This window comes from Pimephales promelas, chromosome 3, assembly GCF_988280905.1.
Source record: "Pimephales promelas chromosome 3, fPimPro1.hap1.1, whole genome shotgun sequence".
NCBI classification, from domain to species: Eukaryota; Metazoa; Chordata; class Actinopteri; order Cypriniformes; family Leuciscidae; genus Pimephales; species Pimephales promelas.
In genome coordinates, this window is record NC_142771.1 from 40,715,823 (window position 1) to 40,732,483 (window position 16,661).

The window sequence follows — 16,661 nt, forward strand, 5'->3', positions numbered from 1 at the left end:
TTACAATTTGGTACTCCTGATAATACCATATTAACAAGCCGCTGAAATGTTGCCGGAGCGTTTCTCAATCCGAACGCCATTACCTTGTATTGTAGGAAATTATCAGGAGTTACAAAAGCGGATATCTCTGCAGCGCGTGGCGTAAGAGGGACCTGCCAGTAACCTTTAAGAAGATCTAATTTGGTTACGAATTTTGCGGAGCCTATGTTGTCTACACAGTCCTCCATCCTAGGTAGAGGATAACTGTCTGAAACAGTAACAGAGTTTACTTTTCTATAGTCTGTACAGAATCGAAATGTACCATCTGGTTTTGAGACAAGAAGACAGGGTGAACTCCATGGACTAAAACTAGGTTCAGCTAGATCGTTCTTCAACAAGTACTCAACTTCTGTTTTCATCACTGATCGTTTCGTATTATTTACTCGATAAGCGTGTTGTTTGATTGGAAAATCACATGTAATCTGAATGTCATGTTGTAACACAGTCGTTTGGGATGGAATATCACCAAACAGCATGGGGAAATCACGAATTATTTTAATAACATCCTGCTTCTGAGCTTTGGACAAATCAGTCAGAAAAGATGGTAATGACTGTAGTATTTCAGAATTAGACAGTCTGACACACCCATGAGCATTACGAAGGGAAACGCCATCATCAACAAATGACTCACCAGCAGATGGCGATACCACCTCGCAATCCTCAGCAATGGGTGCTGAAACAACTGCCACAGGCGCAGCCACGGAATTAGAGTTCAAATGATCCGTTTCCTCAATTCTCTCCGAGGATTTTCTAGAACGATACAACTTTAACATGTTTACATGGCATGTCCGAAATTTCCGCTTACGATCGGGAGTATGCACAACATAATCTGTCTCACTCAACTTTTTAGATACCACATATGGACCAGCAAATCGAGCAGACAGAGCAGAACCAGGAACTGGCAGAAGTATTAATACTTTGTCTTCAGGTTTAATCTCACGATCAACAGACTTTATGTCGAAATGCTTTTTCATGCTCTTCTGAGCTACAGCCAGATGTTCTTTTGCAAACGTACAGGCATTATGCAAGCGCTCTCTGAATCGGCAAACATAATCCAATATATTTTCCTTAGGTGCGGCATTCTCACGCAACATTCCCTCTTTCAAAACTTTGAGTGGACCACGCACAGTATGTCCGAACACTAGATCCGCAGGACTAAAACAAAGAGACTCTTGAACTGTTTCGCGAACACCAAATAAAACTAACGGGACTCCCTCATCCCACTCGTTACCGGAGCTTAAACAGTATTTGCGCAGCATTGATTTTAACGTTTGGTGAAAACGTTCGATTGCCCCTTGGCTTTCGGGATGGTACGGACTCGAAACTCTGTGCGATATTTCCAAGGTTTTTAACACCTGTTTAAACAGTCTAGAAAGGAAATTCGTTCCCTGATCCGTCTGTACAATTTTTGGTAATCCAAATGTGGAAAAGAATTTAATCAATGCCTTTACAATTGTAACAGAAGTAATTTTCCTCAGGGGAATTGCTTCTGGATATCGTGTTGCGGAGCACATGATTGTCAGTAAAAATTGATTTCCTGACTTGGTCTTCGGCAAAGGGCCAACACAATCTAAAATGACATGCTCGAAAGGCTCCCCAATTACAGGGATCGGAATCAATGGAGCTGGTGGGACCTTTTGATTTGGTTTTCCTGTTACCTGACACACATCACAAGTGTTACAATACTGACAGACATCTTTCTTCAGACCAGGCCAAAAGAAATGTTTTAATATACGATTATACGTTTTCGTAATTCCTAGATGACCTGACATCGGATGATCATGAGCCAAACTTAAGACTTGCTGTCTGTAAGCAGTGGGTACGACAATTTGACAGGTAACATCCCACTCATTATCTATGCCAGCGACAGGTCTCCACTTACGTAACAGTAACTCATCATCTATCACATACTCAGCTTTTCTATCTGTAACAGTTTTTGAATTCTCAACGACAGCGAAAAACTTAGTCAAAGAAGGATCATTTCGCTGTGATTCTACCATCCGCTCACGTTTTATTGGTAGTGTCAACACTTCTAAATCAGTCACGACTTCATCAACCCTTTGATCTGATGTCACAGCCTTAGAACACTGCAAATCGGATAAAGAGTTCTCTTCAGCAAAGATTGGCATCAGGAATGAATCATTTAACGTAATGTCGTTGCCTATTCTTCGCTTTTGTGCGCGCGTCACAACACTTACTGGAAACACATCAGGAAATGTATCAGCAATATCATTAGCGGTAACAAAATCAGGTTTGTCAACCACTTCTACAACGGGCGTCACCTTTCCTCCAGCCAAATCATTGCCAAGGATAAACGTAACCCCTTTCACAGGAAGGGAAGAACGTACTGCAACCTTAACAAATCCTGACATCAACTCACACTGTAAATGAACCCGATGTAGCGGAACCTTTATAATGTCCATTCCAATACCCTGAACTAGTACACTTGAACCACACGATGTTCGTTCTGACAAGGGAAGGACTTCAGATAAAATAAATGACTGAATTGCCCCAGTGTCTCGTAAAATCTGGATCTCTTTTTGTTCCTCAGGACTACCAGTTATTGACAGTAAACCTTTCATCACAAACGGTTTAAATCTTTCATCAAACTCGTCCGATTCTGACACATGATCAGAACGTACGGGCACGGTTCTCACGAAACCAACTGGTTTCGGTGGTCCAGATTGCTTTCGTTGTAAAGTTAAACAATCGGCAATTACATGTCCTGTTTTATGACAATAAAAACATTCTCTCGTTTCTTTGTGCTGTGATATATCGACCTTAACACGGGGACTCAAATTTTGTGGTGCAGGTAAAGACAGCCTTTTGTCAAAATGAGTCGAAACGAATACACTCTTGTGAGTTAAAACAAATTCATCGGCCAAAACTGCAGCCTGAGACAAATTCGTTACCTTTTGTTCGTTTAAATAAGTGACCACACGTTCAGATAAACAATTCTTGAACTCTTCCAAAAGCATCAAATCCCTTAGAGAATTAAAATCTTTCGTCTTACTCGCGGTCACCCACTTATCAAAAAGAATTCCTTTCTCACGAGCAAATTCTACAAACGTTTGTTGAGCTGTTTTTTTCTGATTTCGAAATCTCTGTCGATAAGCTTCGGGGACAAGCTCATATGCACACAGAATAGCGTTCTTCACCGTCTCATAGTCCAAACTATCCTCTACCGGCAGTGCTGAAATAATCGCCTGAGCTTTTCCGACCAACCTACATTGTAATAAAAGAGACCATACCTCTTTCGGCCATTTAAGTGCGGATGCTAGACGTTCAAACGCTGAAAAATATGTATCCACCTCGGTTTCTCTGAAGTGAGGCACCAAAGATATGTGCTTACCAACATCAAAGGTAGCTGTTGACACATCACTTGCAACAGGTGAGGCACCCACAGGATTGAACGTAACCGAGTCAACTTTCCTTGACTCCAATTCAAGTTTTCTCAGCGTTACCTGTTTTTCAGCCTCAATCTCCAAGCTGCGTATCTTGAGACGCATCTCCATGTCGGCCTTACGTGTCTCTGCCCGCTCCTGTGCTTCCATCTGCAGGCGGGCGAGTCGGACCTTAAGTCGCACATCGCCACTAGCTCCACCTGAAAGCGGAGAAAAGGGAGAAAAGGGCGGCATGGCAGCCTTGGTCTCGGCCCCAACCTCCACCTCGGAAGCCTCGCTCAGCACCTTCCCCAATGCAACAGGGCTTTTTGAACACGTCCTCACTGCCGACTGTCCTGTCTCCACAGCATCCACATCTGTTACCTCAAGCACCTGAAGTTCAACCAGCCCCTGATGAATAGCAGCTTTAATTGTTGCCTTTAATGCTTGTCTCACCACAGAGATTCCGTAGTGGTCAGCGATTTTTAACAAATCATCCTTTCTGCACTTGTTAAATGTATCTAATGTTGGTGTTTCAATAAACGACTGCAAATCAAAATCAAACGCACTCATGATCTCAGCTTTTAACGTCACTGTCACTATATCCGTCTATACTGCACGCGAGCGTTTCCCTGCCAAATCCCGCACAAAGATACACACACTATAATCATCAATAACCGGGAAAAATCCAATAGTTTGGATTCCGGACGAGCCCCCATAAATGTTACGTCCCTCTGCTATTTTTCTAGGGATTAAGGAAGCAACACTTATAATAATAATAATAATAGTGTGTGCATCTTCAAAGTGCCGGACAGAACAAGAAAAATAAAACGTACTCGCCAGAACTCAGCTCAAAAAGGATTTATTAATCCTCATTGCCATTTTTAAGAAGGTGTGTTTGCCACAGGTACAAACAATATAAGAACAATAACAAACATAACATTTAACAAATACTTAAAGTGGGAAAAGTGAGCACGAGAGATACCCAAATCAAAGAAATCAATAAAACAAAACGAATTATCTAAAGGTTAAATTTAACTAAACTAACTACCAAACACAAAATGTAGAAAGTAATAATCTTCGGCGTCAAGACGCTCTAACTAAACTATACTAACTACATAACAAAACTTACAAAGTGGGCATTCTCCTGAACTAGTGTGTCTAACACAATCAACAATCCTAAGTGCAAAGTGTATGTCGCGCGACCTACTAACCTGCTCTCTTCCCAGCTTTACACACTCCGTGTAAAGTCATCAGGTTGACATTATAATCTCAAAACACTAGGCAACAATAAACAGCAACTAAAATGTTAGACACACACACAGAAACTCATTGAAAGTAAATCAAAACAAGCGAACAAACAAAAGTGAGCAAACAGCTGGTCAACATTTGAGTGAGCGCGGTCTTTAACTGCCGTGGCGAGATGTGATTGGAGGAGGCGGACCAAAACGTCACCGTCAGAATGGAGATTGACAGCAGATTGATCCAACGGACACCTGAAACACACACTACAACAACAACAACACACCCACATCCATATTGCAACACTTAAATACGTACGAGTACGTAACAATAAGTAACATACATTTTAGACATTTAGGTTCTGACGACAATGAATCAGTCCTTTTAAACGAAACAGCTGATTTAAAGATTAAATGCTGGTCACTCGATGTCGATCCCCACCAGATTTCGTCATGAGTAATTTTGTACCCACCACTTTTGGAAATATTGAGGAACAGATTTACCTACTACAGATAAAACATCTCCAGTTAACTAGCAGAGCATTCATTTAGTTCGCTCTTAATTAAGAGATCTAGCTAGTGGTTAAATTTGATGTTTTTGACATCAAGCTGAGCACTATTTGCCACTGCGGTCAGTTTCATGGATACAGTTCTCTTGTGTCTCGCGCAATCTTCACTCGGATGTGCACTGCGAGCACTTCAATCTACCGCCGTTGCAGAGACTCTCTATTCATTCCGATTTATATAGACATTTATTGGCTATCTAAAGGCTATTAGCCCCGTCACTAACGAATTTCCTGAGCGGGACGCACACACGCAAACAAAGTGGGCAATTAAAGAGACAGCTTCACCTATGCGTATTACGATCGCGAAAGGACACAACCAATTTAATGCATTAAACATAATATGAAATACTGAAGTAAATTCTGATGTGAAATCGGAATCGCGTTAATGGATTTAGTTTGTGTAACCTATTATTTGTGTAACCTATTATTTGGGTGTGAAATCCGTCTGTGTTTCTTTTGTCGGCAAAATCTCGTTTACATGTGTGCTAATAAAAAATTAATCTGAGGGTGCTTTCACTTTTGTTTGAGGGTGCTTAGCACCCTCAAGCACCCCCGTAGAACCGGGCCTGTATGCAGATTTAATGGATTGCATTTTTTTGCCACCAAAAGCAACAGATATGAGCTGCATTTTATTGATCAATTTCAAAAACAAAGACATCAATAAGAGAGTGGCAACAGCCCTGGTAAGATCATTTCATTTCTTTACTTGAAGATGATTGTGTGTTAAGCGTCTGTGACTTACTTTCACTTTTATTTGCGATGTTTGCTAGCCTGACTACGTCAGACTTCCTACTTCCGCTAATTTCATTTCGCTCCTGTAGTCAGTCTGAGATAGCGGCCTATCTTTCAGTTTTCCACTGGCCTGAAAACAGCCGGCCAATCAACGAACAGAGGGCGGGCTGAGAGCCGTGACGTAGACGCTAAGCGCCGAGTTTACATTGTAGGTTAGAGCAATCGAAAACCGAAACGACCGCAGAAATGGGAAATAAGACACGGGATGCAATTCGCTCTGTTATGGAGAACATTCTGGGGTTTTTCAAACTGAAGCAAAAGTTGTTTACAGCCATGTTCACTCCGGTATTTCGCTCGCATCATCAGTGTTTACAGCTAGGACCGGCGCGTGCACTTCTGCCGCTCTAGGCGAAAAACAATTTTGCCGCCCCTCTATTTGCAACGTATACCAGCAAAAACCAGCATGCTTGGCCATTATGTAGCTTGCACAACGCGCATACACTTTTGAATCTCTCATCAACACAGATGCAGCCGTTTTTATTTTTGCAAATCATTATAACACTTCAAGCTTAGGCATTTAGGAAAAATATTAACACTTCAAGCTTAGTGTCACGGTGTGGTTCAGGCAGAGGAACGAGGAGTCCGAAATATCGGCAAAGAACAGATTTAATATATATAAACAGGCAGGAAGACAGGAACACGGGCACCACACGGGTTAACAATAGACATCAATAGACATCGACCGACAATGACAGAGTAAAACTGAGGGAACTAAATACACAGATGAATCAAACATAATGGGGTGAAAACAGGTGAAACAGATGATCAAGACGAGGAACAGGTGGCTGATGAGGGAGTGAACACTGGATAGGGTGACGAGGGGATCCTGGGAAGTGTAGTGCTGAAGACAAGACAGACTGGTGCAGACGGAGGACTGTGACACTGAGGCATTTAGCCTACCCAATTTTTTCAGGCTAATTGTAGTAATGACGGATCAGACCTGTTTGGCCATAACTATATGCATAACTATAAGGACATAACTTACCCCCATTCAACGTCAGTTCTCCGTCTTTTACGGCCACGACAAGAGAGTCGGTCTCCTCGGCTGTGAACGCTCCTGGTGCGCTCTTATTATCATATTATTATTGTCATAATAATAATCCACCATATTTCGTTTACGACATCCTGCTGCATTAGTCCCAGATATGTGACGATCTGTTCATTGTGTATGTCACGTGACAAATGAACGTAAGACTCGGAAGGTAAAGTGATTATTTATGTTCCCTGTAAATAATTTTTACTGCATTATGATTTCTTAATTCAGAATATGATCAACATTGCGTAGGTGGATGTAATCGGGGAATTTGGATGTTAAAATTATAACATTAAGCCACTTATAAACGAAATGACTCGAATGACTCAGAAAATCAGTAAAATGAACTTCCTATTCATGACTCGCGAGAGCAGCGGTTCGGTCTCGCCCGATCGCGGGGTGGCGGAAGCTAAATCATTCATGACTCGTGAGAGCTGGGGCACGCCGACGTTGCGGGGCGGCCGCAACTCAGTAAGTCATATAAATAACCTAGTTTGTGAATTGTTCATTCCCGGTTGGCACACATTTTGCAGCCCTTACAAAAGCGCTGCTCCCTGTTTACAGTGAAAGTTCGATCATAGATTTGAGTTTGATGCATAATGTCTCAATGTGTCCGTGTCGGCGCATAACATATGTCATAAATAAACTTGGCTGATTGGCTGGATCTCTTCAGTTAGTCAATAGAAGCCACTCGCGTTCTGCCACCCGGAAGTATCGCGGTGCCTATTGTTTACAAACATTCTGAAATGCCCTATTACATGTGATTCTGACATGATGTCACTAAATGCACTGCTCCTTTCCGTGGCGCTGGTATCCGCGTCCTTGAGCAGAGCGCGGTTGGCAGCGTGCGTTCATGTGTTTTGGGGGCGTGGTTTTGTAAGGATCCCAGATGGGAGGGGGTGGGAGTGAATGAAATAATGAGCTGTGTTAATTGCAGCTCTGAGAGGACTACAGACACTCGATTTTTATACTTCCTTTTTCAGAGTACTTACATTTTAATTGACCCTTCGCTAAGCCACGCCCGAAAACCGCCACTGGCCAATCATGTCTTAGCAACCGTAACTATGCGCGGGAGGTCTGGCAAGCTTTCGAACGAGGGAACATGCTGAAGCATTGTGCGTATGGATTGTGCAAATCTGATACCGGTATACTAAAAGTTTGGACGGGAGAGAGGAATTGTTTTCCTTCCAGAAAATCTAAAAGCCAAGGGGAGAAATGATTGGCGTGATCTAGCACCTATGTGCGAAACCCATTCTGGTAAATTTCGACATGCTTAACAAAAACACCTATTGCTTGGAAATATTGACGGTTCTTTGGTCATACTGATATAACGTAAAATAAGAAGATTAAAGAGACAAGACAAAGGCTCACTGACATACTTTAAAATATATTTTAGCATTTTGTTAATCGACGTCCTACTAACGTTACCCCTTAACTTAACCCAATCCGATCGCGGCTCTCCCAGTATTAGTGTTATTCCACAAGATTTATTGATAAGCTGTTTGATTTATAATTATTAAGATTATTTTCACATACCCTGCTGTGTATGAACATAGCTGTTCCTCAATTTGTGTTTCCCATTTGAACGGTCAGCGTATGAGGCGCTGCTGCTTGCGCTGGGACTATAACGTTAGGCTTTAACTTCAATTTTTAAGAAATTATTCTCTAATCGGTTGCATATAATGTCGTGAATATATCCCTCGAATGGATACTGAAGTCCCTTTTGTCTTGCTCTCTCAGATATTTCACTTGTTCGGAAATTACTAATTATCTCATTGGGAATGTCTGACACCGGGTGCATCCACACTATAATAGATGGGCCAGCCGCGAAAGCTTGACAGGCGTAGCAACAGTAACTAGGGAGGGCTGGGCTTAGCGAAGGGTCAATTATGTATTGCTATATATAGACAGTTTAAACAAATTCGGGGAAAAGCCCACCTAACAAAATGCTTTCTTTGTGTCCAGATTTGACAAATGAAAAATGAATTATGTCTGAATAAAAACTGAATAAAAATAAAAATATTTATAAACATATTGCAGGTGATAAATGGTGCATAATTTAGTGATGCTATTAAAATAAATGTTAAAGGGAAAATATTTATATATTTATTTATTTAACATGTTTGTGTGCTTTAAAAGTACCATTTTGGCAATGAGAACATTTCTGAACCAAATAAAGATTGAGATGTGTTCTGGTAACTGCCGTGTTTATTGAACCAATCAGATCAGAGTAAAATGATTGTCAGCGAGAAGCTCATCTGATTTGGCTACATGATGAAGGTGGACCCGCCCTCCTCTTCTCGCTTGCGAAACTCAGTTTGTGAGAGAATCGTGCCAAAACTGGAAGCGCAGGAAAAAGAGAGACGCAACTGTACAGATCGGGTTATTTCGGGTTATTTCAAATATTTACTGAGTTTTGTTTAATTTTTTTGTGACGCACTGCAGAAAAAGTTCACAGAGATGGCAGAAAAAATCCTGTTTGTTTTGTTTTGATTACAAATTAAAGTAAATTTTTTTCAGTTTCAAATGATGTTTTGCTGTTTAACCGCATGACCAAAAATGATATAAATGCATATTTTAAGTTGTTTGCTGCTATGTGAATAAAATCCAACAAAAGGCCCTGTCGACCTGTCGACCCCAGAGGGTTAATTATTTTAGGTTTTATGGGTAAAAATAGAGTTTTATATTTTGAAATTATAACTTGCAATTAGATTAATCAGAGGCCACCAGCAGATGAAGCACACTAACATGTTCACTTCCTGTTGTTGTAGATTATCTCAGTGTTTGGTGACAGAAGAAGGTTGTGCTGCTCTGGCATCAGCTCTGAGTTCAAACCCTTCACACCTGAGAGAGCTGGATCTGAGCTACAATCACCCAGGAGATTCAGGAGTGAAGCTGCTCTCTGATGCTCTCAACCATCTGGACAAACTCAAGTATGTTAAGTCATATAATAATAATCCTGTCTAGTGTAATTGTTTTTTTTTTTTTAAAGGGTTAGTTCACCCAAAAATGTATAGTCTGTCATCATTTACTCACCCTCATATAGTTCCAAACCCATAAGTCTTTCATTCATTTTGAGTTATTTCTGTCCCTCCATTGACAGTCTATATTACTACCACTTCAACACTTCAAAAAGTTAACAGAGATTGTAGTTTAGTCCAAATTTTCTGAAGAGACATGATCGCTTTATATGATTAACAGACTTAATTGACTCTTTTATCCACATATACACATTCATCAACACACACATCAAACTAAACGGAAGCTGTGTTCGAACCAATGAGGTTCATTCTTGTGTTACGCCGCACGTTTGAGCTTCCGCAAGAACCAATGAGGTTCATTCTGGTGTTACGCCGCACGTTTGAGCTTCAACAAGAACCAATGAGGTTCATTCTCGTGTTACGCAGCACGTTTGAGCTTCAGCAAGAACCAATGAGGTTCATTCTCATGTTACGCAACACGTTTGAGCTTCAACAAGAACCAATGAGGTTCATTCTAGTGTTATGCATCACATTTGACCTTCTGCAAGAACCAATGAGGTTCATTCTCGTGTTACGCAGCACGTTTGAGCTTCAGCAAGAACCAATGAGGTTCATTCTCTTGTTACGCAGCACGTTTGAGCTTCAACAAGAACCAATGAGGTTCATTCTCATGTTACTCAGCACGTTTGAGCTTCAACAAGAACCAATGAGGTTCATTCTTGTGTTACGCCGCACGTTTGAGCTTCAACAAGAACCAATGAGGTTCATTCTGGTGTTACGCCGCACGTTTGAGCTTCAACAAGAACCAATGAGGTTCATTCTCGTGTTACACAGCACGTTTGAGCTTCAGAAAGAACCAATGAGGTTCATTCTAGTGTTATGCATCACATTTGACCTTCTGCAAGAACCAATGAGGTTCATTCTCGTGTTATGCAGCACGTTTGAGCTTCTGCAAGAACCAATGAGGTTCATTTTTGTGTTACGCAGCACGTTTGAGCTTCAACAAGAACCAATGAGATTCATTATTGAGTTACGCAGCACGTTTGAGCTTCAACAAGAACCAATGAGGTTCATTCTCGTGTTACGCAAAACGTTTGAGCTTCAGCAAGAACCAATGAGGTTCCTTCTGATGTTATGCAGCACGTTTGAGCTTCAACAAGAACCAGTGAGGTTCATTCTTGTGTTACACCGCACGTTTGAGCTTCAGAAAGAACCAATGAGGTTCATTCTGGTGTTACGCCGCACGTTTGAGCTTCAACAAGAACCAATGAGGTTCATTCTGGTGTTACGCAGCACGTTTAAGCTTCAGCAAGAACCAATGAGGTTCATTCTCATGTTACGCAGCACGTTTGAGCTTCAACAAGAACCAATGAGGTTAATTCTGGTGTTACGCCGCACGTTTGAGCTTCAACAAGAACCAATGAGGTTCATTCTGGTGTTACGCAGCACGTTTGAGCTTCAGCAAGAACCAATGAGGTTCATTCTCATGTTACGCAACACGTTTGAGCTTCAACAAGAACCAATGAGGTTCATTCTAGTGTTATGCATCACATTTGACCTTCTGCAAGAACCAATGAGGTTCATTCTCGTGTTACGCAGCACATTTGAGCTTCAGCAAGAACCAATGAGGTTCATTCTCATGTTACGCAGCACGTTTGAGCTTCAACAAGAACCAATGAGGTTCATTCTTGTGTTATGCATCACATTTGACCTTCTGCAAGAACCAATGAGGTTCATTCTCGTGTTATGCAGCACGTTTGAGCTTCCACAAGAACCAATGAGGTTCATTCTTGTGTTACGCAGCACGTTTGAGCTTCAACAAGAACCAATGAGGTTCATTCTTGTGTTACGCAACACGTTTGAGCTTCAACAAGAACCAGTGAGGTTCATTCTTGTGTTACGCCGCACGTTTGAGCTTCAACAAGAACCAATGAGGTTCATTCTGGTGTTACGCAGCACGTTTGAGCTTCAACAAGAACCAATGAGGTTCATTCTGGTGTTACGCAGCACGTTTGAGCTTCAACAAGAACCAATGAGGTTCATTCTAGTGTTATGCATCACATTTGACCTTCTGCAAGAACCAATGAGGTTCATTCTCGTGTTACGCAGCACGTTTGAGCTTCAGCAAGAACCAATGAGGTTCATTCTAGTGTTATGCATCACATTTGACCTTCTGCAAGAACCAATGAGGTTCATTCTCGTGTTACGCAGCACGTTTGAGCTTCAACAAGAACCAATGAGGTTCATTCTGGTGTTACGCAGCACGTTTGAGCTTCAACAAGAACCAATGAGGTTCATTCTAGTGTTATGCATCACATTTGACCTTCTGCAAGAACCAATGAGGTTCATTCTCGTGTTACGCAGCACGTTTGAGCTTCAGCAAGAACCAATGAGGTTCATTCTAGTGTTATGCATCACATTTGACCTTCTGCAAGAACCAATGAGGTTCATTCTCGTGTTACGCAGCACGTTTGAGCTTCAGCAAGAACCAATGAGGTTCATTCTAGTGTTACACAGCACGTTTGAGCTTCCACAAGAACCAATGAGGTTCATTCTGGTGTTACGCAGCACGTTTGAGCTTCAACAAGAACCAATGAGGTTCATTCTTGTGTTACGCAGCACGTTTGAGCTTCAGCAAGAACCAATGAGGTTCATTCTTGTGTTACGCAGCACGTTTGAGCTTCAACAAGAACCAATGAGGTTCATTCTCGTGTTACGCAGCCTGTTTGAGCTTCAACAAGAACATATGAGGTTCATTCTCGTGTTACGCAGCACGTTTGAGCTTCAACAAGAACCAATGAGGTGCATTCTCTTGTTACGCAGCACGTTTGAGCTTCAACAAGAACCAATGAGGTTCATTCTTGTGTTACGCAGCACGTTTGAGCTTCAACAAGAACCAATGAGGTTCATTCTTGTGTTGTGCCGCACGTTTGAGCTTCAACAAGAACCAATGAGGTTCATTCTCATGTTACGCAGCACGTTTGAGCTTCAACAAGAACCAATGAGGTTCATTCTTGTGTTACGCAGCACGTTTGAGCTTCAACAAGAAGCAATGAGGTTCATTCTTGTGTTACGCAGCACGTTTGAGCTTCAACAAGAACCAATGAGGTTCATTCTTGTATTACGCCGCACGTTTGAGCTTCAACAAGAACCAATGAGGTTCATTCTGGTGTTACACCGCACGTTTGAGCTTCAACAAGAACCAATGAGGTTCATTCTGGTGTTACGCAGCACGTTTGAGCTTCAGCAAGAACCAATGAGGTTCATTCTCATGTTACTCAGCAAGTTTGAGCTTCAACAAGAACCAATGAGGTTCATTCTAGTGTTATGCATCACATTTGACCTTCTGCAAGAACCAATGAGGTTCATTCTCATGTTACACAGCACGTTTGAGCTTCAGAAAGAACCAATGAGGTTCATTCTAGTGTTATGCATCACATTTGACCTTCTGCAAGAACCAATGAGGTTCATTCTCGTGTTATGCAGCACGTTTGAGCTTCTGCAAGAACCAATGAGGTTCATTTTTGTGTTACGCAGCACGTTTGAGCTTCAACAAGAACCAATGAGATTCATTATTGAGTTACGCAGCACGTTTGAGCTTCAACAAGAACCAATGAGGTTCATTCTCGTGTTACGCAACACGTTTGAGCTTCAGCAAGAACCAATGAGGTTCCTTCTGATGTTATGCAGCACGTTTGAGCTTCAACAAGAACCAGTGAGGTTCATTCTTGTGTTACACCGCACGTTTGAGCTTCAACAAGAACCAATGAGGTTCATTCTGGTGTTACGCAGCACGTTTGAGCTTCAGCAAGAACCAATGAGGTTCATTCTAGTGTTATGCATCATATTTGACCTTCTGCAAGAACCAATGAGGTTCATTCTCGTGTTACGCAGCACGTTTGAGCTTCAGCAAGAACCAATGAGGTTCATTCTAGTGTTATGCATCACATTTGACCTTCTGCAAGAACCAATGAGGTTCATTCTCGTGTTACGCAGCACGTTTTGAGCTTCAGCAAGAACCAATGAGGTTCAGTCTAGTGTTACGCAGCACGTTTGAGCTTCCACAAGAACCAATGAGGTTCATTCTTGTGTTACGCAGCACGTTTGAGCTTCAGCAAGAACCAATGAGGTTCATTCTTGTGTTACGCAGCACGTTTGAGCTTCAACAAGAACCAATGAGGTTCATTCTTGTCTTACGCAGCACGTTTGAGCATCAACAAGAACCAATGAGGTTCATTCTTGTGTTACGCAGCACGTTTGAGCTTCAACAAGAACCAATGAGGTTCATTCTCGTTACACAGCACGTTTGAGCTTCAGAAAGAACCAATGAGGTTCATTCTAGTGTTATGCATCACATTTGACCTTCTGCAAGAACCAATGAGGTTCATTCTCGTGTTATGCAGCACGTTTGAGCTTCTGCAAGAACCAATGAGGTTCATTTTTGTGTTACGCAGCACGTTTGAGCTTCAACAAGAACCAATGAGATTCATTATTGAGTTACGCAGCACGTTTGAGCTTCAACAAGAACCAATGAGGTTCATTCTCGTGTTACGCAACACGTTTGAGCTTCAGCAAGAACCAATGAGGTTCCTTCTGATGTTATGCAGCACGTTTGAGCTTCAACAAGAACCAGTGAGGTTCATTCTTGTGTTACACCGCACGTTTGAGCTTCAACAAGAACCAATGAGGTTCATTCTGGTGTTACGCAGCACGTTTGAGCTTCAGCAAGAACCAATGAGGTTCATTCTAGTGTTATGCATCATATTTGACCTTCTGCAAGAACCAATGAGGTTCATTCTCGTGTTACGCAGCACGTTTGAGCTTCAGCAAGAACCAATGAGGTTCATTCTAGTGTTATGCATCACATTTGACCTTCTGCAAGAACCAATGAGGTTCATTCTCGTGTTACGCAGCACGTTTTGAGCTTCAGCAAGAACCAATGAGGTTCAGTCTAGTGTTACGCAGCACGTTTGAGCTTCCACAAGAACCAATGAGGTTCATTCTTGTGTTACGCAGCACGTTTGAGCTTCAGCAAGAACCAATGAGGTTCATTCTTGTGTTACGCAGCACGTTTGAGCTTCAACAAGAACCAATGAGGTTCATTCTTGTCTTACGCAGCACGTTTGAGCATCAACAAGAACCAATGAGGTTCATTCTTGTGTTACGCAGCACGTTTGAGCTTCAACAAGAACCAATGAGGTTCATTCTCGTGTTACGCAGCACGTTTGAGCTTCCACAAAAACCAATGAGGTTCATTCTCATGTTACGCAGCACGTTTGAGCTTCCACAAGAACCAATGAGGTTCATTCTTGTGCTACGCAGCACGTTTGAGCTTCAACAAGAAGCAATGAGGTTCATTCTTGTGTTACGCAGCACGTTTGAGCTTCAACAAGAACCAATGAGGTTCATTCTTGTGTTACGCAGCACGTTTGAGCTTCAACAAGAACCAATGAGGTTCATTCTTGTGTTACGCAGCACGTTTGAGCTTCAACAAGAACCAATGAGGTTCATTCTCGTGTTACGCAGCACGTTTGAGCTTCAACAAGAACCAATGAGGTTCATTCTTGTGTTACGCAGCACGTTTGAGCTTCAACAAGAACCAATGAGGTTCATTCTCGTGTTACGCAGCACGTTTGAGCTTCCGCAAGAACCAATGAGGTTCATTCTTGTGTTACGCAGCACGTTTAAGCTTCCGCAAGAACCAATGATGTTCATTCTTGTGTTATGCAGCATGTTTGAGCTTCCGCAAGAACCAATGAGGTTCATTCTTGTGTTACGTAGCACGTTTGAGCTTCAGCAAGAACCAATGAGGTTAATTCTCTTGTTACACAGCACGTTTGAGCTTCTGCAAGAACCAATGAGGTTCATTCTTGTGTTACGCAGCACGTTTAAGCTTCCGCAAGAACCAATGAGGTTCATTCTTGTGTTATGCAGCATGTTTGAGCTTCCGCAAGAACCAATGAGGTTCATTCTTGTGTTACGTAGCACGTTTGAGCTTCAACAAGAACCAATGAGGTTCATTCTTGTGTTACGCAGCACGTTTGAGCTTCCGCAAGAACCAATGAGGTTCATTCTTGTGTTACGCAGCACGTTTGAGCTTCTGCAAGAACCAATGAGGTTCATTCTTGTGTTACGCAGCACGTTTAAGCTTCCGCAAGAACCAATGATGTTCATTCTTGTGTTATGCAGCATGTTTGAGCTTCCGCAAGAACCAATGAGGTTCATTCTTGTGTTACGCAGCACGTTTGAGCTTCCGCAAGAACCAATGATGTTCATTCTTGTGTTACGCAGCACGTTTGAGCTTCTGCAAGAACCAATGAGGTTCATTCTAGTGTTACGCATCACATTTGACCTTCTGCAAGAACCAATGAGGTTCATTCTCTTGTTACGCATCACGTTTGAGCTTTTGCAAGAACCAATGAGGTTCATTCTTGTGTTACGCAGCACGTTTAAGCTTCCGCAAGAACCAATGATGTTCATTCTTGTGTTATGCAGCATGTTTGAGCTTCCGCAAGAACCAATGAGGTTCATTCTTGTGTTACGCAGCACGTTTGAGCTTCCGCAAGAACCAATGATGTTCATTCTTGTGTTACGCAGCACGTTTGAGCTTCTGCAAGAACCAATGA

General features: G+C 42.0%; 1 protein-coding gene across 7 annotated transcripts in view; it reads left to right on the forward strand.

Annotated features, from left to right (window-relative positions):
• The window catches only part of LOC120476206 (uncharacterized), a 54,627-nt gene that overhangs the window by 18,430 nt on the left and 19,536 nt on the right, over positions 1 to 16,661 (forward strand). For all 7 annotated transcript variants that reach the window (XM_089128892.1, XM_089128887.1, XM_089128888.1 and 4 more), the window contains one exon: positions 9,826 to 9,987. In XM_089128892.1, coding sequence (XP_088985018.1) covers positions 9,826 to 9,987 — 162 coding nt within the window. The remainder of the gene's footprint in view (positions 1 to 9,825; positions 9,988 to 16,661) is intronic.